The 26,621-nt window shown below is 38.8% G+C and overlaps 2 protein-coding genes across 5 annotated transcripts; both read right to left on the bottom strand.

The window, feature by feature from the left end:
• Positions 1 to 12,125: 12,125 nt before the first annotated feature.
• LOC116161946 (protein unc-93 homolog A) lies at positions 12,126 to 17,476 on the bottom strand (the record flags this gene model as incomplete). The annotated part of the gene is given in 4 exon segments (XM_031475444.1): positions 12,126 to 12,395; positions 12,446 to 12,583; positions 12,634 to 12,763; positions 16,041 to 17,476. Coding segments are annotated over 4 exon segments (1,878 nt in total). The 3' UTR covers positions 12,126 to 12,168.
• A 5,102-nt stretch (positions 17,477 to 22,578) lies between these two features.
• LOC116161966 (retinol-binding protein pinta-like) lies at positions 22,579 to 24,682 on the bottom strand. 4 transcript variants are annotated; one of them, XM_031475478.1, is made up of 6 exons: positions 23,945 to 24,681; positions 23,529 to 23,898; positions 23,374 to 23,482; positions 23,248 to 23,321; positions 22,973 to 23,035; positions 22,611 to 22,700 (listed from the first exon to the last, which is right to left on the bottom strand). In XM_031475478.1, exons 1-5 carry the CDS (start codon positions 24,217 to 24,219, stop codon positions 23,015 to 23,017), a joined length of 849 nt encoding a protein of 282 aa, XP_031331338.1. In that variant the 5' UTR covers positions 24,220 to 24,681; the 3' UTR covers positions 22,611 to 22,700; positions 22,973 to 23,014. The 4 variants fall into 4 exon arrangements, with proteins under 4 accessions (XP_031331336.1, XP_031331335.1, XP_031331338.1 ...); XM_031475476.1 differs by having other exon boundaries at positions 22,579 to 23,035; XM_031475475.1 differs by lacking the exon at positions 22,973 to 23,035 and having other exon boundaries at positions 22,587 to 22,700; positions 23,945 to 24,682.
• Between the last annotated feature and the right edge of the window lie 1,939 nt (positions 24,683 to 26,621).

Below are 26,621 nucleotides of genomic sequence, written 5' to 3'. Positions count from 1 at the left end.
GACGGTACCCCCTTCCGACGTCCCGTTCACCCGCATTCGCGTTTGAAGATTTGACTCCACCATCAGTGAGATCGTGTCGCGGGCTACCACATTCCCTTTTACGGTACCCACTTCCGACGTTCCGTTCACCCGCAATTCGCGTTTGAAGATTTGACTCCACCATCAGGAAGATCGTGTCGGGGGCTACCACATTCCCTTTGACGGTACCCCTTTCCGACGTCCCGTTTACCCGCAATTCGTGTTTGAAGATTTGACTCCACCATCAGGAAGATCGTGTCGCGGGCTACCACATTCCCTTTTACGGTACCCACTTCCGACGTCCCGTTCACCCGCAATTCGCGTTTGAAGATTTGACTCCACCATCAGTTAGATCGTGTCGCGGGCTACCACATTCTCTTTTACGGTACCCACTTCCGACGTCCCGTTCACTCGCAATTCACTTCTATTGGCGACACGAGAAAGAGAGACAGCGATTCGAGATTCACGAAACGTTAAACCGCGTGAGTTCGCAACGGAAGGTAAAAGGCGCCTGACTACTTCTCGAAGACGCGCGCGCCGCCTCGCAAAAGGTCGTTAATTTCGCCCCTATGACAAAAAACAAAATTCCGCCACGCAGGAGTTGTGCGCGTTTACAACATCTTTCCGACGACACCAATTTGAAAAGAATCGGACCAAAACTGTAGTAGAAGATAGGAAAAAACTGAAAAACTTCACGTTAGTATACTACGCTCGAGGATGACGCCCAGATGTCGCCAACCCCACATCATGTAGCCATGTCCCTAAGGTTGACAAATTTCACGGCCCTGTAGATACACGTACACCCGTTGCCTTTCTACAAGAGTTCTTCTACGCGCCCACATTTGCTGCCAGCCAGCCAGCCAGCCAGCCAGCCAGCCAGCCATCCAGCCAGCCAGCCAGCCAGCCAGCCAGCCAGCCAAAGTGAGATTAAAAGCTACTTTTTACAAAAAAAAATTTTTGCAAAAATGCGCTAAAAATTTAAAGGAAGCTTAAGGGGAGCATCAAAGAAATTAAGAACTTGGGACGCATTTGAGAGGAACGATGAAAAAGACTGCTGTTATACCACTTACAATTTTGGTTTGCGTAATTATTTTATGTTTGCCAGAAAGTCTGATTTTGCTATGGTTGGTTTGTCTCTATGTTAAAAGTAAATTTAGGCGATTATTCGGCAAAATTTGAAATTATTGCTTTCATTGAAATTGATTAAGACATTGTAAATGATAATGTTGCCGGTGTGTTTTTCTTTTAGCGTCTAGTTCTTAAGCGAGACGCTTATGCTTTATTTCTACGATAATACTCAAATATGTACACTACTAGGAAGAAACACGCAAGATAATCAAACAAGCTAACCAAGGTCGAGGCATCAGCATTTCCTGCATTTTAACGTAATTAACGTAGGTTGGGGAAGTAATATCTGTGATATAAATAGCATGTAAACCCTTACAATAAACAGTATCAGTTAACAGTCTTCGAACTGTCGGTAACGTATCTCCACGTCCGAATTTTATCTAGTGTAAGATTTGCTTGGGTGAGCATTAGAATTTACAACTTTAACGCTACACAAGTCATCAGCAAATAGCAAAGTATCGGCAAATTATTATGGCACTAACTACGTCATTAATTAATATTAATAGTATGCAGAGGATCCAGATTTGATTTGACCCCTGCATATTAAAAACACCAGAATTTACTGGCTGAACAGATACAAATTGCCTGTAAGATAAAAAAAAACAAACACATCATAGCGTTATCACAAGCCTTAGAAAAATCGGTAAACATGGCATCTTATTGGATTTTACTTAGGCCTTAGCACTTTGATAGGTTACGTAAATTCCATTAGGTGTGACACATGGATCTATTCTTAGAAAACCGTGTGTGATTTGTATATTATTTTGCACAAGATTTTTTCAGAAATGTTTATAGGTATTTATAGTATTGGGATAGGGCGGGAGCTTTTAATATCGATTTTTCATCTTGACTTATGAATAGGACAAATTTTTGTACTTTTCCATCTATGGGAACTTAAAAGATGTCAAAGAAAGATTATATAGTATTTTTAATGCGGGTATAAGTATATAAGTAATATTTACACCCTTTAAAAATATTTATGGCGGAAAGCAATCCGGGCATGAAGCTTTTTTGGTTTAAGTTCATGAATTGCGTCATCAATTGTATTCGTTAAATTCAATGCCACAGATGGTATCATTACATTTGGAAATTGATATTTGTGCAGAATCTGTATAGCACTGAAATATCAATGCTATAATATCTAAATTCAACGCTAAATCTAAATAAAAGCTTTTAATAGTAAATAGGTGAACTACGATTTTTGAATGAAAGCAGATTGTTTTTGCGTAGACAGCCTAAGCAGGTCCATTTTCAACTGGCTCCGAACTTTTTTAGTATCTTTCCATTTTTTCCAATTCGCATCTTCAGGGATATTATAAAGAGTTCTGGAAATTCTGAATGGATGAAATCACCGAAACATATGTGGCTGCTAAAGTAAAACGCATTCCGAACACCAAACACCGCAAAACCGCAATGTTGGTTCGAGTTGTACTTTGGGGGTAGTTATAACGTATTTTAGTCTAAGTAGAGTTTAATTGTTGTTCATTAACTTTGAAATAAAGTATATGGGTTTGGTTAATGTCAATAACGCTTTTTCGCCACTCAACCGAACTTTTTGGAACAGAAAATGTCCAATGAGCAATAAAATTTTGGTCATTTAAGTTCTCGAATATCCAGTTATAACGAGAGAAATACTGAATTGACGTAGCCTGTGGGTCGGCGCGACGTTCTGTTTTCGTGAAAACGTTCATACAATATTTATTAGTCGTAAAATGTCTATAAATTTTCGGAGAATTTGAAAAAGATTTTAAGGTTACACGCTACAATTAAACTTAATCAATATAAAACCATGTTTTTATTACACTCAGTTTGAAAGCACTTAAAAACTGTGGGGAAGCCGATTTAAAGGAGCTTTATTAAATGAATCTTAATTTCTTAATTACATTCTCGTGCACGACTATAATATTGAGTACATAAAGCTTTGCCTAGCTTACCTATGGTGAGCCTGGAGACTCTGGTATACATAATTGAATATAATAGAAGTATTTGGGGCTTTACTTTCCATAACGAATCCAAATTATTCATTACAGTTTATTGGGATTTACGATGCTTAGGTTCTTCGTGTTTGTCACATGCCCATATTATTTGAGTGAGTGCATAAAAAATTACAACTTTCTATTGTCAACTTACCACTAGCCCGCAAATGGCAAATTCAATATTGATCTAATTTCAACTGCGACAGTATAAATTGGTTCGTATTTTAAAAGCGATTCTTCTTAGCTAATTTGGCGTGAAAATTAAATTGGATGAAAAGTTAATTGGGCATTAAATCAACGGTTTAAGAAAAGCGATCATCCTTTGGAAAATTTGCATATATGAGAGTAGATAATGTTATAAGTAACTCGTCGTATTGTTAACAGTATCAATTTACATATTTTTATTTTCAGAAATCTCGGCAGCAATCTTATTACGTCGATTCCGGTAGACGCTTTTCCGGGCATGGAAAATCTAGTTGTATTGTAAGTACTTTTAACCTTTATACTGGAATGTGATCGTGTGCTATCGAGTGGTTTCATGTAATTTAGTCTTCTTTGTGCTTTACTTGATTTTATAATTTGTTGTTAAGTTTAAATTTTACTGGTTACTAAACAATAACGATTCCAACGTGATTTTCTGAGACAAATATCTTGAGAAATGAAATCATCGGCTCGATTTCTTTCTACAAAACAGTGGAATTGGTAAATTAACCTGAAGAGCTGGGAGCATGAATTGAGATTTGTCCGTCGGCTGCCTTGAAATCGCCTTGAAATTGGAGACTCCGTGGAAATTTTTTGGAAACTAATCGTTGGGGTTTTCTTTAGTGTTTATTATTTGTCAGAAACTTTCGTCACTTTCCGCAACTGTTTATTAGCGCAAAATTTATTAAACACTGTTAAAATATTACTGATAATCCTACTAATTTTGTACAAAAGGCAAAGTTTTCGTTTCCTCGGGCTCGGGAATATAGCACAACCTTATTATTAATTAACGAAAAAGGTATTCCTTCGCGAATATGATGAGTTTATGCTTAGCCTGTCTTAATTTTGTACACAGAACTAAATAGTCGACGAGATAATAGGTCGTATTTATAAAAAAAAAGGATTTGCTTTTACTTGCAAAAATCAAAGCATTTACTTCATTTTACTTAATCAATTTTGTACAAAATGTGAAGTAAATGCTTTGATTTTTGCAAGTAAAAGCAAATCCTCTTTTTTATAAATACTGGCTATTGTGTTCATTAGAAACTAAATAATTGTTATTTGTACAATGTACAGTGCGTACTGATAACAGAAGGTCATACTGAACGTATTTATCACTGCCATGTAAAACAGCTGCAGTTGTTGATCTGGTAATTGCATCATATATATCCTGTATATCATATACATCATATATATCATATATTTCACATATATCATATATTTCATATACAGGGTGACAATTTGAAAACTTACCACCTCCCATATCTTAGTAAATAAACGAGATATTTAAAAAAATCAAAATCTGTTTCGGTAATTCGGAGGGGGAATCACAATGACATAGTTGGCGACGCACCCCCTCACACCCCCTGCGCCCCAGCCACCCCAACTTTTAAATCTTAAATAGTGACCCCCCATGTGTGATACGTCGTTGGAAAGCTCTGAAAAAATGCTTTCCAACCATACCAAATAGCTTTACATTTAGGTTAGTAATTATCGTGCAAATCAAAAAAAACTAATATGATACATTTGAAATCTGTCGTATTTAAAACGCAACCGGCGAACATAGACGAACTAAGACAGAATAATTCAAGAATGTCGAAATATTGCAAAACCAACATTTGAAAAGGTTCGACAAGAGTTTGAGAATAGATTATAGCTGGCGATCAAAAATGAGTTGCTGTCGAGTCGGCTTTGGAAGTTCAAGTTAAATACGATTTTCCATGTAAACAAAAATTTCAAAGGGCGACTCGACAGCAACTCATTTTTGATCGCATAGTAATACTGTCTTACCAAGAACGGAAACCATTTTGAACATTTATTGAAATAAAAGCCAACTTTAGAAAATGTATCATATTAGTTTATTTTTTGATTTGCACGATAATTACTAACCTAAATGTAATGCTATTTGGTATGGTTGGAAAGCATTTTTTCAGAGCTTTCCAACGACGTATCACACATGGGGGGTCACTATTTAAGATTTAAAAGTTGGGGTGGCTGGGGCGCAGGGGGTGTGAGGGGGTGCGTCGCCAACTATGTCATTGTGATTCCCCCTCCGAATTACCGAAACGGATTTTGATTTTTTTAAATATCTTGTTTATTTACTAAGATATGGGGGGTGGTAAGTTTTCAAATTGTCACCCTGTATATCATATATTTCATATATATCATATATATCAAATATGACAACGTGAATAATATGTGGTCTCCCGATTCTCCCCAATGGCTAAAACGTAAATTTAAATCGTTATAGGGACCACGACTGGACGCTTTGAATGGCAAAAATTTTTTTTTTTAATTTTCTTTAAAACTAAATCCCCCTAATGATTTTGACCGACACTATATTCGGCTTAATAAAATAGCTTAAAACTATTCCTGACCGGACAGCTGGAATCACTCGAAGGCATTGAATAATAAATTCTGAATAGGTCAGTGAGATAGGGAGAAAAGCGTGGCCAGTTTTTATTATCTTTGAATGTGCTGGTATCGTACTGGCAAGTAACAAAACGTGATTAAAGGAAACTCTTCAACATTTTTTAATTAATTATAATAATATGCCGAGATACTCACCTCAAAATGAGTTAGAGAGCGTGAGAGAGAATGTTTTTGACTACGGTGACATCATGCCTACGCACGTAAGGTAACTGGATACCTTTGATATCAACGATCATCTAAATATAGTTTGCAGATGAATATTCGACTTAATTTTTTAAGTTCTAATTTCAATAATAATAACAACGTTGTTTTGCAGAACGTTAAAAACTCAATTATTGGAACAAGAATAATTAGACAATTAATACCTATGCTATTAATATTGATAAGAGTCCGTTCACTTTGTCAAAAATGAAACCAATTTTTTTTACGTTATTGTGCGTCAATTATCAATTGTGCTTCATGTGCAGTTTATGCCCACCGTTTGTGCCTTTTTTGGTTTTAGGAGATAATTAGGACAAATGCATTTTGGAGGCTAAGTGAACCTTAGCCCCCCCCCCCAAAATTAAACTTTGTTTATTGTTCAACGACGGTAATTGCGTAGTACTTCGATTGTCCGTAATGGTGCTTTTATGCTCACCGTTTGTACCTTTTTTGGTTTTCGGAGATTATAGGAAAAATCAAATGGGGGCAACTGAAATCGTAATTTTTTTGTTATTTGTGACATTTTCAACTAACTACATACGAAATTAGATCATTCACTATTAGTTTAGTAGGCGAGAGACACTTTGTAACCCCAAGGCCCATTCTTTAAACGACGAGTACGTACACTATAACTTTTGTTTGAAAAGTTATTTTAAAATTTTGTTCCTTAACTCATCCAGTATGTACACAATCAATTTCGTGGAATTCTCTCCATTTTCGTTGCCCGGCCTAGAATTGCAGTGGAACTTTTTTTTCGAATTTTTAAAAACTAATTCCAGATTCGTGATTTTCATGTTCAAATCCCCCAGGCACCAAATTTCGTCGAAGCAGGAGTGCGCCCTTCCGTGGTTGGAATTTTGAAAATGTTTTTTCAAAATCGGAAAGGGCATACCCGAAAACCTAATCAAAAACGTGTCACTCATCTTTGTAACTGTTGTGTAATGATCGTTTCAGTACGCACGTGCGCCGTGCGGGTTAGGGAAGCGATGGAAGAATGAAGGGACACGTTACGGAGGACGGCAGCGACCGCGCGGTACGGCAGTAGTGCTGTCGCTTGTTTACTTACATGTTTTCTATAATATTAATAATTATGTTTGTGTGCCAATTGCGTTTAGCAGTTTGTTGCTGCCCTTTCTTCCAGTAAGACAATACTAAAGTAACTCTTATGATTGCTGAGAAAAAAATTAAAGAACTCCAAATTTCACCACTTCTTTGGGGGTGGCTCCCAAACAAAACACGTTTGACCCTCGGTTTATTTGAAAAAAAGTGCTTATCTTGAACCCCTCGGCCCTCTTATCACCCAATTTTCACCCTGTATAACAAACTTTAAATGACATCCTTACCTTTCCATGTCTGTATATATTACAAGTTTTAGTTTTTGTTAAGATGATTTCAGATATTTTCAATCGTCAATTTTCACTTAGCCCCCATTTGATTTTTGCTATTATCTCCGAAACCAAAAAGACACAAACGGTGCGCATAAATGCACAATTGGGGCACAATACATAAAAAAAATTGGTTCATTCTTGGGCTAATGGGGGGCTAAGTGAACGGACCCTATGATAAATGTATGTTCTCTTGATTTATTTTTTCACGGTAAAAAACATTCCATTCAATGCGATTGACGACTGCGTCTTTTCTCTTGCTATGGAAATTCATAATAGCTTTGAAATTTCTTATTCGATCCGTAAACTTAAGAGGCCGTTCTCTGCATACGACTAGGGAAGTGCTTCAATAGAAATTATATGGGCCGAATAGCGTGTCTAGGTGTGGGACTTAGTATAACGTTTTGAGTAAATTGGATTCTATCCCGTGTTGTTAGGTGCCGATGTAAAGATAAAGGACACATCTATGCCTCTATTGTAACAGATTTTTGATTTAATACTCGAATTTTGCATAAATAATTGTAGAAGTACTTGATATTTATGGTATTTTCGGGTGCCGTAATTATTAATATTTAAAAAATATCAAAAATCTGTTACAAGAGAGGCGTAGAAAGAGGTTTTAGAATCAAAAGTGCCGGCATGGCGTATTCGAGTCTTAGTTTCGTAAAAGTGCAATACAATTTCTTTCATGAAGCCGATTTAAAAAACCTTTCATTTCATATCATAATAGATTATATTGCACTTCTCTCATTTGAATGTTAAAGTTGTTGTTTAAAGTAGTAGTACTTAATTCCAAATTTTGTCTCAAAAACATGTTATTTGTGCATTTATAATTTATATACGGAAACAGCAATTAAACAATATCTGTAAATGCTCGCACAACTGACAGTATATTGCATATTCTGAAATATTCCAAAACATTGTCTATAGGTACAATAATAGTAAAGTTTAATTTCGATCTCAAAGTCTACATAAGGTAAGATCGTTTGAATCAAGATTTACTTGTAAGTTGATAACTTTGATGTCATTTCCTTAAGAGGTGTGCAAATAATAACATGTATTACGTAAGCATAAGTTGGTAAATACAGAGATAATATTGCAATACGATCTTCACGTGCTGTTATAACTCCCACTCAGTCTACGAGATAAGTACGCGAAAGTAGCGTCATCTAAAGAAATCTAATCACTTTGATTCAGTTGAGTAGGTGGTATAAAACCTCGATTAAAATTTAGTTACTTTTGATAGTTATAAATTCAATGCTTTTAATAAGCGGAGTTTGTCCCAGAGGGCAACCTACGGAGAAACTCCGTTAAAGTGGACCCTTCAAAAAGCATTGCGTTGTCTTTCTATTCAGATTTATTATTCAATGGTNATTTAAAAGGATACATACACTTCTCATAAATTAATAATGTTTGTGTCCTGTGGCCAAATGGTACTAGTTTTTCATGTCTGTGTGTCAGTATTGATTTTCCCTTTTAACATCTAAATAAGGTACAATATTTATTTGCTGCGCTACTTAATAAAACTAGAAATTGCCTTGCTTAAACACGAATACCATAAACATCCAAACGAAAATTTACTTTTGCAGCACTAGATTACAACATATTTAAATATGGCGTCTGCAAACCTGACATGTTATTATTCTGCTGTAGTTAAGAGAACATAGTTTGAAAATGATATGCTGGTTACCTTATATAACTCGAGCGTGTGTGATTAAAATGGCATCTTCATTTGTGGCGTAGGTATATAAAGAGAGTTGCATTTATAAAGATCCTTTCTGCTACATATAATATTCAGAACAGAAACATGTTCCTTAGATACCAGTTGACTTACATTATACAGCTGCATAAAAGATCAAAGGACATTTACTTTAAATAAAAATTAAATTTATACTAGAAAGCAGGTACAGTAGGTACGAAGGAAATGTATATAATTACGTACCAACACTTTGTTGTCCATTTCAAATTAAATTCTTTATTCATTCTTTAGAATAGTGTTTAAAACACAAAGAAGGTAATCTAAATATGAGAAAGCGAGAACCCGACATTGTCCGTACGATATTACATTTCTAGCGCCCATTGAACATATGCTAACAGTTTTACCCTTCTCTCTTTTGATGTCATTCGCTCAACGGAAACACTGCGGTGTAGATGGCGGAGGCATAAAAAGTAGGGTAATTATTGACTATCACCCATACGTTCCCATCAATTACGTTATGTACATTACCTTTCTGCTTTCCAACTAATTTGTATTGCAAATTTTGTGCCAAACTTGAAATTAATACAACACTAATTTATAACGATCCCTCGGGAAAGATTTTAACTCAAGTTTATGTATTAAGTACAGAAGCGAATCTGTAAAGATTACGTATTCTACACAACGTATGCGAAACTTCGTCCTATTTCGATATGAATCAAGGCAGAATGACAGCAAATGTTTTATATAGTTGGTGGTGTAGTATGGAGCAAGCATAATCTTACCCGGATCATTTCATCAAGTAAATATTAATCACAGTTACATGCGAACACAATAAGAACGTTTTAATGAAATCAATAACAGGTAATTTAAATGAACAGGGACAGCTTGATTCCATAGTATAGTTTCCATTAACCAAAATTTCAGGTTTGTGAGGGAGTTCGTTAAAGGGCCCAGAAAATGTTCCAATTTTTATAACGATCTCATTTTGGACCTTCTGTTTATTTGTAAAAAAAGCACGTCTACCTTACCAGCGGTAAAAAAAATGCCTAACTGTATTCAAAAACTGAATGAGAAGAAATTTCAATGCGTCCAGGTAAGGGCTGAAATGTGTATACTCATAACTCGGTGTTGATCATGAAATTCCGTGTGATCGGTATTGAATCTTTCATAGATCGTGCGTCCTCCAGAGTTAGTGTGCTGAATCACCATGGCGGTCAACCACGGCCTTAATGAGCTGTCGAAGCCTTATGGGAAGGAAATGGAGTGTAAATCCTCGCCTCTCATTCTAGCTATACACTACTGTGATTAGGCCTATCTTGACCTACCTTGCCGTAGTATGGTGGTCTACAGTAGACATACTGAGCTAAACAAACTGCAATAGATATTACTGGAGCAATGAAAACTACACTCACCCCCACAGCTGCCGCGGAGGTTTTTCTGGGCCTTCTCCCCCTTCAATTAGTGAATTAGGAACCACTCCTACACCATTTCAAGCTGGGGCTGTAGTTATAACCAGGTGCGCAGAGGCCATTGTGGCCAAAGGGGAATAGCCAGGCGTAATCGTGTTACGTTAGTGTGAGTGCCAAGCGGTGCCAAGCCATGAGGGGATAGCCGGAAAGAAAGAGGCTGAGCGCCTTGCTAAGGCCGGCACCAATATTGGATCGAAACCGGAGAAATACGAAGTCAGCTCAGAAAAGAGTCGAAATGTCTATAGAAATCAAGCCCTGGAGTAAGTGGAAATTATAAAAGCACTAAACCTTCCCCATACTTCATTTAATTGTTTAGATTTTAAATTCAGACATTATGTGACAGCACAGCGACTATAGTTTCGACCCTGAGGTCATTATCAAGCTTCAGTTTGAAGGAACATATAAAAGTAGTTGAAAATTACATATTAATTGGTAACATTTGGTTGATAATATGGGGAAAAATTGCTTATTCGAACATGGAAACAATTACAATTACAATATTAACAAATTTAAGGCTTTTTGCCCTCACATTTTATAAACAATTGTTAAATTAAAATTGAACGAGATGGACGCAGCCATCTTGACAAGCAAAGACTTTGCTTGTCAAGATGGCTGCGTCCATCTCGTTCAATTTTAATTTAACAATTGTTTATAAAATGTGAGGGCAAAAAGCCTTAAATTTGTTAATATTGTAATTGTAATTGTTTCCATGTTCGAATAAGTAATTTTTCCCCATATTATCAACCAAATGTTACCAATTAATATGTAATTTTCAACTACTTTTATATGTTCCTTCAAACTGAAGCTTGATAATGACCTCAGGGTCGAAACTATAGTCGCTGTGCTGTCACATAATGTCTGAATTTAAAATCTGAAACAATTAAATGAAGTATGGGGAAGGTTTAAATTCAAAGGGCTGTAACTTTTGAACCAGTAGCCCAATGTTGGAACTGTTTGAAATTATGGATTCTACAGGCCCCATTCTATAAGAAAATTTTTTTCCGGTTCGATCTGAGACAATTTTTTTTTCGGGCCTCAAAAAAAGGCAGTGTATAACCTTCCTTTTTACCAAAAATCGACTACACCAAAATTTCTCGGGAAAACACTTTTTCTTATTAATTTGGGTGCGTAGAATCCAAATCAATTTGTACTTTTTCGATCAGACTACTCAATCAAAAGTTAAAATCTTGAGTGGTTTATAGAAGTGTCATAAACGTATGATGACCTGAAGTACAGTAGGGAAGAAACGCAAAATAGAAAAGTTTGTTTATTAAATATTGTTGTTATCATGAATATTCTGAAAGACCGGAAACTTAGTCGGTGAAAAACGGTATGGAAGGTTACATGGCCCAAGTAATCAAAACAACATAAATTGAGCGAACATTTACACCAAAAATGAAAACGATTTCAAACAATTAAAGTTAACGGCATTTCTCATACACGCAATGTTGCATACGTTATAATTGCAGGAAATCATGAGAACAACCTTTCTTTTCGTCGAATGCAGTGGCTTCTCTTTATTTTAAGGCTGTCATTAGTCCTGAGCGACAACAAAACAGGATGAACTATGAAAAAGGGTTGAGGTTGGCGGACGATTTACATCGAATTTATAATAAACGTCATACGTAATATTTATTTATAAAATTTGAACAAATGAGTCATAATCTGCTCGTGTCGAGATTTTTATTTGACTTCGCCAGTCGCAGCTCTAAACAGAAAAACGGAATGACGGCGAACAACATGAGCGTCGCGAGAGCGTACAGCTTGATCCAGTTGCAGAGTAGACTGTGGAAAAGGAACGAGACCGTCAAGCCGAGGAATCGAAAAAAATTCGAAATGCAAAAGGGGGCGCTCCAATTGTCCGCGTAGAGTGACGTCAGAAGGGCTGAAATTCGATCGGTTAGTTTGGGAGGATTTGGTCTCCGCTTGCCTTACACAGGGTGAGTATTTCCCAGATGGCGTTGCAGACGCCCCAAACCGCCGGCACCACGTAAAAGAGGGCGGGGTCGTCGCTCATCGGCTTCCACAGTATCTGCACCATCAGGACGCAGCACTGGAATATGAAGCCGACAACTGCAACAGAGCAAGATTAGTACTGGTGGAGTCCGCATGGTGGCACTTACTGACGACGTAGTAACGCTGAATTGACTTCAGTAGCATGCTGAGCGTGCACGCCGCCACCGACTGCAGGACACCCATGCTGAGGAACACGAGGTTTACGTGTTGGATTCCAAGCGTGCAGACGATGTAGGACTGTAACAGGTGAAATTACTGACATTACTGCTGGGTTTGATAGATCCAAAGTATAAATTATTGTGCACAACTCGTCCAGGCAATTCATTTTGCCTTTGTCGGTACTTTCCTCCGACAACGCCTTTTCCAGATATTCGCTCGTAAAGTTTTCACATCACCAATAGACATATTTCGTCCAGACGTCCCAATCGCCCTTTGTGAGTACCATCCTCTGACAATCTGTTCTTGAGATATAATGGATTATTTATATCTGATCACGATAAGGAGTCGAGGAGAAGACTATGGTTGGTAGAAATTAATTCCTTTCGTTGAGCCCTTTCATTAGAGTACCATGAAGGATAAAACCAGTTGAAACTCCCCCCACCCCCCTTTTTGTTAAGGCGTCAGAAAGTAGGGCGCTAGTTGTTAGAAAACCGTTCTTTTTGTTGAGACCTTTAATTAGAATACCATGAAGGGTAGTTATGCACGTTTTACATTTACAAACAGTATCTCAGGAAATAATTCATGCCCTCCTCCCCCTTCTTGAGAGAGCGAAATTAGATGTCCGTCTGGCACATCTTCAAGGTATAGGCTACCGACTGGAAAAAATTCCAGGACTTTTATTTGTAAAAAATAATCACATCATCTTCGTTCCCTAAGAAGCAGTACTGACAATGTACCTCTGGGGGGTATGGAATACCCCCCAGCCATACCAGCAGCAATGTAAAATGAGATAACGGTTTCCCTATAACCCTCAGAACTTTCATGCTGCTTTATTGGAAATGACAACAGAACTAACGTGTGCACTGGGGGCTATTCCAGACCCCCCGGTAGTATTTTCTTGCATAAAACGTTTAGCCTTGACGAATCTCATGATTTTATTTGTGAAAAATGATCACATCATCTTCGTCCCTTAAGAAGTAGTACTGGCAATGTAACTCCGGGGGGTCTGGAATACCCCCCAGCCATACCACCAGCAATGTAAAATGAGATAACGGTTTCCCTATAACCCTCAGAACTTTCATGCTGCTTTATTGGAAATGACAACAGAACTAACGTGTGCACTGGGGGCTATTCCAGACCCCCCAGACCCCCCGGTAGTATCTTCTTACATAAAACGTTTAGCCTTAAGGAATCTCATGATTTTATTTGTAAAAAATAATCACATCATCTTCTTCCACTAAGAAGTAGGACTGGTAATGTAACTCCGGGGGGTCTGGGGGGGATGGAATACCCCCCAGCCATACCAGCAGCAATGTAAAATGAGATAACGGTTTCCCTATAACCCTCAGAACTTTCATGCCGCTTTATTGGAAATGACAACAGAACTAACGTGTGCACTGAGGGGTATTCCATACCCCCCAGATCCCCCGGTGGTATTTTCTTGCATAAAACGTTTAGCCTTGAGGAATCTCATGATTTTATTTGTAAAAAATAATCACATCATCTTCTTCCCCTAAGAAGTAGTACTGGCAATGTAACTCCGGGGGGTCTGGGGGGTATGGAATACCCCCCAGCCATACCACCAGCAATGTAAAATGAGATAACAGTTTCCCTATAACCCCCTCATGTAACGGGGGGTATGGAATACCCCCAGCCATACCAGCAGCAATGTAAAATGAGATAACAGTTTCCTTATAACTATCAAGAACTTTCATGGTGCCTTTTGGAAATGACAACAGAACTAACGTGTGTACTGGGGGGTATCCATACCCCCCAGACCCCCCCGGTAGCATTTTCTTGCATAAAACGTTTAGCCTTGAGGAATCTTATGATTTTATTTGTGAAAAATGATCACATCATCTTCGTCCCCTAAGAAGTAGTACTGGGCAATGTAACTCCGGGGGGTCTGGGGGTATGGAATACCCCCCAGCCATACCAGCAGCAATGTAAAATGAGATAACGGTTTCCCTATAACCCTCAGAACTTTCATGGTGCTTTATTGGAAATGACAACAGAACTAACGTGTGCACTGGGGGGTATTCCATACCCCCCAGACCCCCCGGTAGTATCTTCTTACATAAAACGTTTAGCCTTGAGGAATCTCATGATTTTATTTGTAAAAAATAATCCCATCGTCTTCTTCCCCTAAGAAGTAGTACTGGCAATGTAACTCCGGGGGGTCTGGGGGGTATGGAATACCCCCAAGCCATACCAGCAGCAATGTAAAATGAGATAACAGTTTCCCTATAACTATCAGAACTTTCATGGTGCTTTATTGGAAATGACAACAGAACTAACGTGTGCACTGGGGAGTATTCCATACCCCACAGATCCCCCGGTAGTATTTTCTTACATAAAACGTTTAGCCTTGACGAATCTCATGATTTTATTTGTAAAAAATAATCACATCATCTTCTTCCCCTAAGAAGTAGTACTGGCATAATGACTAACGTGTGCACTGGGGGGTATTCCATACCCCCCAGACCCCCCGGTAGTATTTTCTTACATAAAACGTTTAGCCTTGACGAATCTCATGATTTTATTTGTAAAAAATAATCACATCATCTTCTTCCCCTAAGAAGTAGTACTGGCAATGTAACTCCGGGGGGTCTGGGGGGTATGGAATACCCCCCAGCCATACCACCAGCAATGTAAAATGAGATAACAGTTTCCCTATAACCCTCAGAACTTTCATGGTGCTTTATTGGAAAAGACAACAGAACTAACGTGTGCACTGGGGGGTATTCCATACCCCCCAGACCCCCCGGTAGCATTTTCTTGCATAAAACGTTTAGCCTTGAGGAATCTCATGATTTTATTTGTGAAAAATGATCACATCATCTTCTTTCTCTAAGAAACGTAACACCGGGGGGTCTGGGGGGAATGGAATACCCCCAGTGCACACGTTAGTTCTGTTGTCATTTCCAATAAAGCACGATGGGACTTCTGAGGGTTAAAGGGAAATCGTTATCGAATTTTACATTGCTGGTGGTATGGGTATTCCATACAATTAAACGAAAAAGGCGGTCGTTCCATAAAAGGGGAAGATGCGACTGTTCTTCCTCCCCTATTAAGTGTATAAAGCGGTCGATAACAATCGGGGAGTGTCCCTTCCCCTATCGAGTGTACAAGGCAGTCGATACGAAAATGCCAACCAATAAAAGTTGCGACAGTTGTCCCTTCCCCTATAGAGTGTACAAGGCGGTGGATGGCAATCGGCGGTCGATACGAAAAAGGTGGTCCATGGAAGATGTGACAGTGAACTTGTCGGCCTGCCTTTCTTCTCTGTTATATCAGTGAGACTGTACTGCACTGTTCATTTTTATTGTAAATAGGTGGGGGTCACTTTACCTACCTTGCTAAAGTCGGTGTACACAAATCCCTGCTCCAACCCCATGAAAACCGCGAGCGGGGCGGCCAACTGCAACTTGATATCCTTAAACGCTTCGAGAATCGCCCTCAGCGACGTCGTAAACTCGAGATTGTCGAGCGCGTCCTGATTGACGTAGGTCTTGAGCCGGCCGAGTCCGACGACGGTGATGACCAACGCGAGCGTCGTGAACGCGACGAATATGATCAGGAGCGTGAAGGCGACGGTCGGGTGGACGACCGGAAAGTTGGCGAACTGGGACGCGCACGCCGCGGCACCGCAGATCCTGTTGCCGTGCTCGTCAATATCAAAAATAGAATCGAGATTTTCTACGATTGTCTTCGTGTCGGGATCGCTACTACAGTTCTTTGTAAAAGTGAGAGGGCAGGCGGCAGTGCAAGGTTCGGTTTGAGCACAATTTGTACAGTTGAAATTGTCCGATTCCGTACAGGGGGCGGCGTACTGGTTCGGCCTCCAGTAGCCGATTATCATCGCGACCATAAGGGAACCGAAGATAAGGCCCAAGTCTTGCGAGGCTTGAATCGCGCGCGCGAATCTACGAATGATGACCGCGAGGCGCGACACGCGTAGATCGTCCTCGTAGTCGGATATCGCGCAGCTCATCTTCGTGGAGAGGCCCATCAGGAGGGAGACGTAACTTAGCGTGAGCTGGCCCAGTGCGATTCCTAAGACCGCGTAGACCGGTATCAGGAGGTACATGGCCGGATAGATGTGCGTTACGTAGAAGATGAGGAAGACGCCGTACGAGTATAGCAACACGACGTGGACGCCGACCTTGTTGATCAGGTAGGGCGCGAAGAGCGTCGAGGTCGCCGACATGGAGTACATCAGCGCGAGGAGTGTCGACCCGGCGTTGATTCCGAGGGGGAAGAAGACCTGGGGCAAGGTCCATAGTGAGACGCTACCTTGCAGTACGATGAACGGCGGGAAGGTGGCGTTAAGGAACAGGTGCGACGTGCAAAAAACGACAAGGTGGCGGATTAAGACTCCGCGATTGTAGTGGGGACCGGGGCGATTGTGCGAGTTTCGGACTACGCTAATGAGTCGTCTGACAGATGTCGCCCCGATCGAGCTGGTTAGGGAGTCCTTCCTTCTGACCACGTGATTAATGTTTGTACTTCGAGCTGACGCCGGGGAGGATGTTGCCGTTTGCTGCAACGTGACGTCATCGCAAGGCGTCCACCGCGATGGGAAGTGCTTCTTCGGTCGCCGGAGGTAGCCGCGTTCTGATTGTCTGTATCTGATCTTGCAGCGCTCATTTCGAAACGAGCACGGGGCGCCGCGCGAGTTGCAAAGTTGGGTGTCGTCTTCCCTTGATATCTCGCTCAAGTTGGGGAGACTTCCCATTTGCGAACTGCTTGACCTTCCCTTACATCGCGTTTTCTTACGCCATCAGGGATCTGAAACAAAACGGAAATATATATTTGCAGTTACTGAGAATGCCGGAAATATTCTATAAACCGGTTACGGGACAGCTTTTTCTGTTATTCTTTGTTTCTTTGTTTGAGTTCATTTTATTATAAATCTAAATTAGTCTCATAAAAAAGTTTTTCATTTCTTTACATGAAAATTGTTTATGTGAGACGGTTGATCGTAACATAGCGCTTTAAAAATAAAAAATTCCACTACCACATTTATTTAACGAATTTTTGAAGAAACATCGGAAGAGCAAATATGATACAAGAATAATATAAAGAAATCTTCTTTGCTTCACTCCACTCGTTTTTTCCACTTCGTTCTTCCCATGACCCCTGTCTCCCTGTTCGATTTGTATATTTCTCTATTTCTTTTTCATCTAGAATGTTCATTCAGCTTCTAATTGAGGCTTTTCCATGCCTCCTCTTCTTCCCCCTTATCTCCATCTCTTCTGTTTTCCTTGTAGTCTCTAAATAAAGTGGTTATTCCAATCCCAAATTTCTATTTCTTCCTTTTTTACCAAAAATCGACTGCACCAAAATTTCTCGGGAAAACACTTTTTTCTTATTAATTTGGGTGCGTTGAATCCAAAACAATTCGTACTTTTTCGATCAGACTTCTCAATCAAAAGTTATAGACTAGAAACCAATTTCGAAAAAAAATTCAAATGGCTGTAACTTTTGAACTAGTAGCCCAATCTTGGAACTGTTTGAAATTATGGATTCTACAGGCCACATTCTATAAGAAAATTGTTTTCCGGGTCGATCTGAGACAATTTTCTTTTCGGGCCTCAAAGAAAAGCAGTGTATAACCTTCCTTTTTGCAAAAAATCGGATGCACCAAAATTTCTCGGGAAAGCACTTTTTCCTATTAATTATGGTGCGTAAAATCCAAAACAATTCGTACTTTTTCGATCAGACTTCTCAATCAAAAGTTATAGACTAGAAACCAATTTCGAAAAAAAATTCAAAGGGCTGTAACTTTTGAACTAGTAGCCCAATCTGGGAACTGTTTGAAATTATGGATTCTACAGGCCACATTCTATAAGAAAATTTTTTTCCGGGTCGATCTGAGACAATTTTCTTTGAGGGCCTCAAAAAAAGGCAGTGTACAACCTTCCTTTTTTACCAAAAATCGACTGCACCAAAATTTCTCGGGAAAATACTTTTTCTTATTAATTTTGGTGCGTAGAATCCAAAACAATTCGTACTTTTTCGATCAGACTTCTCAATCAAAAGTTATAGACTAGAAACCAATTTCGAAAAAAATTCAAAGGGCTGTAACTTTTGAACTAGTAGCCCAATCTTGGAACTGTTTGAAATTATGGATTCTACAGGCCACATTCTATAAGAAAATTTTTTTCCGGGTCGATCTGAGACAATTTTTTTTTCGGGGCTCAAAAAAAGGCAGTGTATAACCTTCCTTTTTTACCAAAAATCGACTGCACCAAAATTTCTCGGGAAAACACTTTTTCTTATTAATTTTGGTGCGTAGAATCCAAAACAATTCGTACTTTTTCGATCAGACTTCTCAATCAAAAGTTATAGACTAGAAACCAATTTCGAAAAAAAATTCAAAGGGCTGTAACTTTTGAACTAGTAGCCCAATCTTGGAACTGTTTGAAATTATGGATTCTACAGGCCACATTCTATAAGAAAATTTTTTTCCGGGTCGATCTGAGACAATTTTTTTTTTCGGGCCTCAAAAAAAGGCAGTGTATAACCTTCCTTTTTTACCAAAAATCGACTACACCAAAATTTCTCGGGAAAACACTTTTTCTTATTAATTTTGGTGCGTAGAATTCAAAACAATTCGTACTTTTTCGATTAGACTTCTCAATCAAAAGTTATGGACTAGAAACCAATTTCGAAAGAAAATTCAAAGGGCTGCAACTTTTGAACTAGTAGCCCAATCTTGGAACTGTTTGAAATTATGGATTCTACAGGCCACATTCTATAAGAAAAATTTTTTTCCGGGTCGATCTGAGACAATTTTTCTTGAGGGCCTCAAAAAAAGGCAGTATATAACCTTCCTTTTTTACCAAAAAATCGACTGCACCAAAATTTCTCGGGAAAACACTTTTTCTTATTAATTTTGGTGCGTAGAATCCAAAACAATTCGTACTTTTTCGATCAGACTTCTCAATCAGAAGTTATAGACTAGAAACCAATTTCGAAAGAAAATTCAAAGGGCTGTAACTTTTGAACTAGTAGCCCAATCTTGAAACTGTTTGAAATTATGGATTCTACAGGCCACATTCTATAAGAAAATTTTTTTCCGGGTCGATCTGAGACAATTTTTTTTTCGGGCCTCAAAAAAAAGGCAGTGTATAACCTTCCTTTTTTACCAAAAATCGACTACACCAAAATTTCTCGGGAAAACACTTTTTCTTATTAATTTTGGTGCGTAGAATCCAAACCAATTCGTACTTTTTCGATCAGACTTCTCAATCAAAAGTTATAGACTAGAAACCAATTTCGAAAAAAAATTCAAAGGGCTGTAACTGTTGAACTAGTAGCCCAATCTTGGAACTATTTGAAATTATGGATTCTGCAGGCCACATTGCATAAGAAATTTTTTTTTCCGGGTCGATCTGAGATAATTTTCTTTTCGGGCCTCAAAAAAAGGCAGTGTATAACCTTCCTTTTTGCAAAAAATCGACTGCACCAAAATTTCTCAGAAAAACACTTTTTCTTAGTAATTTTGGTGCGTAGAATCCAAATCGATTCGTATTTTTTCGATTAGACCTCTCAATCAAAAGTTATGGGCAAATTTCGAAAAAAAATTCGAGGGGCTGTAACTTTTGATCTAGTAGCCCAATCTTAAAACTGTTTGACAATATTGATTCTACAGGCCAAAATCTATCTACAGTCAACGGTACTTTACACAATTAGTTTTAACCACGGATATCTCTGTAATCAATTTTAAATAAAAAAGTCCGTAGGAATTAAAAGGTTTTTCTATTATCTCCTTTTTAAATTTGAAAAATCTAAATTTGACGCTCTGCTAACTTATAGGTACCGCTGGAATCAACGTTTTTCTTTAGGTTACGAATAGTACGGTTCATCTTTGAAAAACGCGCCCTCCAAGAAAAATTGAAAACTGAATCGCTCTGGTGGGTGATGCAGTTGAACCTCTCTTGTGACCTGCTCTCGTACAATTGTCTTTTGTATGGAAACTTTCAAGATGATGAAGCTTGTATTTACTCCGACTGCATCAAATTCTCGAGTTGTTTGTACACAAGAATAAAAAGGAAAATTCCAAACTACACTGTGCACGCTTATTTTTCCGCTTATGATTTGAGTTTGTTCGTATAACACCTACCCCCCCTGTGGCTCAGCTAGCGACCTCGCCAGCATGTAATTGAGCTCGAGTGGACTGAACCATACAAATGCGGTTCCGAAACGGACCAAGAAACTGTGAAATAACGCATTGTGGTAATGATGTTGTTATTGTAATTAGTTGCAGTTCCTGAGGATACTTGACATTTCTAGCTTTTGCTGTTATTCTTTGTGTTTGTGTGTTTAGAATTAGAATCTTTTTAAATTAGAGAGAAATGAACGTAGTCTATTTTTAACTGTTCTTCGTTGGGTTCGGTTCGAAATTGAATTCATTTAAATTAGACGTTTGACCGTAACATGGCGTTTTAAAAATAAACAAGTTAAAAAGTAATCGTAAACAATTTACATAAAGCGCATTTCCACTTGCATTCATTTCCCATTTGTAAGATACAACTTCTGTTAAAATCGTAAAAATCCGGCCACAAATATAAAAGATAGCGTTGCACATGGGCAATCCATTGTTGACGTGCTACTTCAATTTCAGTTTATGAGAAGAATTTCATTTCAATGCTTTTCTAAATAAGAAAGTTGGAACTGCGCATGCGCAAACCTAAATTTTAAAACTAATTTACTATAACTAACTAATAAACTAAGATTTTCCTTTGGTCCAAGCGCCTAAGTATCAAATTTCACTTAAATAGTTCCATAGATAAAAAAGTTGGCACGGCGCATGCGCAAAATAAAATTTTGAAACTGGCGCTAGATTTTCCTTTATTCCAAGTGCCTATGTATCACATTTAATTTAAATTCTTCCATAAATAAAAAAGTTGGCACTGCGCATGCGCAAAACCGTTTGATTTTCCTTTATTCGAAGTGCTTATGTATCAAATTTCGTGCACTGCGCATGTTTTGATTGGCGTTCCTTTATTCAAAGTGCCTATGTATCAAATTTCATTCAAATACTTTTATAAGTAAAAAAGTTTGCAATTCGGTTTATAAATGGTCGAGATGCGAAAAGGGCACTGTGAATTTTGAATCGATTCGATCCAACTTTTGGCATTGCGTATTATATGGCTAAATCTATGCCCATATTGAATTTCATGCAATTCAGTTCATAACTCACGGAGATGTAAAAGCGATCGAACATTTCTAAACAAAGTTATCGTTCACACGGACAGATAGATGGACAGACAGACAAAGGAACAGACGGAGAGACCAACCGGCAGGCGACAGATAGCAATGCAAAATTATAAACGATCTCTAGGATCGTTAATAAACGGCAAAAGTGTAAAATTATGGAACATGTAAAAAACGGTTTTTTGTTTTTTTTACAATAACTTTTTTTGTAAGCGGTACAGAAAAAATTCCTTCCTTGGTACAAGACTCGACACCATAACGAACCAAATAGCGAAAAAAGTAGAACAATAGCTCTTAAGATAAAAAACTAGTAGCGTCGCAAAGTTAGCGGACGGACGGACGGACGGACAAAGTGGCCACAATAGCGCATTTTTTTTTTATTTTTGTGGAAATGCGCTAAAAACTACCACTACTACATTTATTTGACAAATTTTGGTACAACATTATATAAACATATGATACAAAAATATGAAGAAATCTTCTTTGTTTCACTCTACTCCTTCCATCATCTTTTTCCTCTTTGTGTCTATTCCACTTCGTTCTTCTCGCCGTCATCTCCGTCTCCCTGTTGAATATATCTATTTCTTTCTTCTTTTTTTATCTATAATGTTAATTCAGCTCTCTTCATTTTCTTATTCGTCTAATTGCTCTTCCATGCCCCCTCTTCATCTCCCCCATCCCCAATCTCTTCTGTGGTCCGTATAGTGTCTTAATAAGTCCCAAACTTCTATTTCTCCCCATCATTTTATTTCATCGTTTATCGTGCAAAATAAAATTGATCCTCTACAGTCTACGGCACTTCACACAATTAGTATTAATCATCTCTGTAATCAAATTTAAGTACCCCTAACTTTTTATCTCCTTGAAAATCAAGACTTAACGCTCTGCTAACTTACAGGTATCGCTGGATTAGGTTACGAAGAGTAGGGTACTCTTTTGAAAATGGCGCCCTCCAAGAAAAATTGAAAATTGGATCGCTTTGAAAAATTTAAATCTAATTTCGTTTACAATCTCTTCAATTAAGGCAATTTCGGTGGAACTTTGGCTGCAACGCGGACCTACCTTTGGTTCGCTCCAGTTTGTGGTAAAAGTGATGCAGGCGCGTTATGCAATCCAAAAGGCATTCTAGTAAATAAAAGACGTGTAGGTCATGTGATGGATTGTTTACTTAAATTGAATTTGCAGCACATGAGTACTAGTATCTGTAACGACTTTCTCTCACAGTGCAACCTTACAAGAGGTTACGCTAACGTTTCCTTAAGGAATTTGATGTGAATGCGACGCTATTCCATACTGAACGGATTGGTTACGACCACGTCGCTCTTCGGCAAACTTACCGAATCCGGCGTCGGCTGATTCTCACCCTCCAAGAACCAATCGCGATAGTCCTCGACCTTGGCCTTCCATTGGGCTACGAAAATGAAAGTTACGGTAACGTGCGGCGCGAATTCGCTCGAGTTTACCGCGCATCTCTTCCAGACTCGAGTTCGTGCCGTTCAGCTCTACGGGGAGGGCATCGCGCGGGAAAATTTGGGTAACGTCGAACTCCTCGTTCTCGCAGTAGACGCGGATCTGCAACATCGCGATAGACACAATCGGCGGCGTCGGCGCGACTCACCTTGTTCCGGTTCTTCTCGGAGACGAAGAGGGTGAAGAGGTTGAGGAAGGGCATCGCGAAAGGCGGGGGGTTGATGAAGTGTACGGCCCTCACTTTAACCGGGTACGAGTCCTCGAAGTAGTGGAGGAGCCGCTTCAGCTGGTTGGGCGAGAGTTGCTCGTGGTAGTTGTTGGAGAAGTCCTTCAGGTCGATCAAAAACTCAATATCCTTAAACTGGGTCGCCGCGTCCGTCAGCAAAACGTCGATGATCATCAGGTCGACTTTCATTATGAGCTGTATGGGAATTTTCTCAGGATCGAAGAAGGTCATTCTCACGATTACCGTGTCGTAATTAGCTTCCGCGGTTGGATTGACGAGTGGGACAAACAAACTGGAAGCGCTCACGAGTTATCAGAGAAGATCATCGGAAGACTCACCCCAAGTTGAGTATCTGCTGCACGCGAGGCAATCGTGGATCACGATGCGTGAAGATTTCGGGCATCGCGTATCGTACGATGTAGAACATCTCGATTTTCGCCTTGGTCCTTTCGACGTTGTACTTGCAGCTCGAGAGGAACACGAGCAGCCAGTGGTCGTCGATCTTGCATTGCAAATCGGGATTGTTCTCCATCCATTCCTTCAGGCACTCCAGCTCGACGTTGCAGGACTTCTTTCTGAACGCCCTCGACACACGACGCCTGAGCATGTTCATGCTTTCTGGATCCTACCTTCTCTAAGCGTTAATTTCATATTAGAGATCTAATCATTATTTTCGCTCTAATTTCCTCTCCTTAATTAGACAAGTGCACGATTAAAAAACTACTATGAATTGAAATGTTTTTAATGCGCGATTGCGGTTTTGATAACTCGCCGACGGAACGCGATAACGCGTTTAAGTGGAACGTTTGAAAACATTCGGTGTCGCGGGGTTGCCAAAACACCGATTTATCTCGAATATTTGGGCGTCGGTTGCGAAAATAGGCCAGAGGTCGCGCTTCGCGAGTACGTCCGCTAGAGGGCGTCGAAAGTGGACCGACACTTGATAGAATGGCGCCAAATTGAAATCTCCTCAATCAGTTTGGCAACTACGCCTCATTCGAATGAACCATTGGGCTGTAATTGGGCGCTTGGCATTCGTTTTGGTACCATCGCAGGTCCCAAAACCCACTCTCAGAAACGCGCACTTCTTGAAGGCTAATAATTTTAACGGTTCTTGCTATAGAAATTAATTTTGGCACCCTCTTTCAATCAATCAAACCCATTAATGCATATTTATTAGGGATTCGCCAAATTAATTACGCACCGTCAATAAATCAACTTAAAATACGTTACTAATTGATTGAAATTGGCTCATATTAATTTATGCGCAGTAATTAAGCGTTAATTTATGTCATCGATGATTTTAATGAAGCTGGGCATTGTAATTATTCGCATCCATGGATAACATTAGATATAGTAATTAGCGATAAGTTGTTGGTGGGTTGGCATTGGCCCACGTATGTTAATTTGTATTGTACCTACGTTAATTACTAACTGTACAAGTAATTAAGCGTCAAATATGCTTACATTCACATTAGATTGGGTATATTAATTAATTTTAATAGTTTAATTTTGCCTAATTAGGAACCTGAACCAAATAAGTCAACCGGCAATTAGGCCCCATTTTAAAAGTCGCCATTTTGTAGTGGCACTATCTCAATTAACTTAATTACTATTGTATAATTAGTTAATTGCGGTCATGGAAGTATGAACATTCAGATTAATTTTACATGTGGGGATAACGTAGCACCGGGGAAAAAAGGTAAAACTCAATATTATTTACCCCCACCCCAGTTATAGTGCCCATACTACTTACACTATACTTTTTTAACACCAAGAGCATGTTAAAAAGAAAAGAATGTGGCCTGTAGAATCCATAATTTCAAACAGTTCCAAGATTGGGCTACTAGTTCAAAAGTTACAGCCCTTTGAATTTTTTTTCGAAATTGGTTTCTAGTCTATAACTTTTGATTGAGAAGTCTGATCGAAAAAGTACGAATTGTTTTGGATTCTACGCACCAAAATTAATAAGAAAAAGTGTTTTCCCGAGAAATTTTGGTGCAGTCGATTTTTGGTAAAAAAGGAAGGTTATACACTGCCTTTTTTTGAGGCCCGAAAAAAAATTGTCTCAGATCGACCCGGAAAAAATTTTTCTTATAGAATGTGGCCTGTAGAATCCATAATTTCAAACAGTTCCAAGATTGGGCTACTAGTTCAAAAGTTACAGCCCTTTGAATTTTTTTTCGAAATTGGTTTCTAGTCTATAACTTTTGATTGAGAAGTCTGATCGAAAAAGTACGAATTGATTTGGATTCTACGCACCCAAATTAATAAGAAAAAGTGTTTTCCCGAGAAATTTTGGTGTAGTCGATTTTTGGTAAAAAAGGAAAGGTTATACACTGCCTTTTTTGACGCAAGAAAAAAAAATTGTCTCGGATCGACACGGAAAAAAAATTTTCTTATAGAATGTGGCCTGTAGAATCCATAAATTCAAACAGTTCCAAGATTGGGCTACTAGTTCAAAAGTTACAGCCCTTTGAATTTTCTTTCGAAATTGGTTTCTAGTCTATAACTTTTGATTGAGAAGTCTGATCGTAAAAGTACGAATTGTTTTGGATTCTACGCACCAAAATTAATAAGAAAAAGTGTTTTCCCGAGAAATTTTGGTGTAGTCGATTTTTGGTAAAAAAGGAAGGTTGTAGTAGGTAGGTACACTGCCTTTTTTTGAAGCCCGAAAAAAATTGTCTCAGATCGACCCGGAAAAACATTTTCTTATAGAATGTGGCCTGTAAAATCCATAATTTCAAACAGTTCCAAGATTGGGCTACTAGTTCAAAAGTTACAGCCCTTTGAATTTTCTTTCGAAATTGTTTTCTAGTCTATAACTTTTGATTGAGAAGTCTGATCGAAAAAGTACGAATTGTTTTGGATTCTACGCACCAAAAATAATAAGAAAAAGTGTTTTCCCGAGAAATTTTGGTGCAGTCGATTTTTGGTAAAAAAGGAAGGTTATACACTGCCTTTTTTTGAGGCCCGAAGGAAAAATTGTCTCAGATCGATCCGGAAAAAAATTTT

Source organism: Photinus pyralis, unplaced genomic scaffold (assembly GCF_008802855.1).
Source record: "Photinus pyralis isolate 1611_PpyrPB1 unplaced genomic scaffold, Ppyr1.3 Ppyr1.4_LG10, whole genome shotgun sequence".
Taxonomy (NCBI): Eukaryota; Metazoa; Arthropoda; class Insecta; order Coleoptera; family Lampyridae; genus Photinus; species Photinus pyralis.
This window is presented reverse-complemented; position numbering and strand designations above follow the sequence as displayed.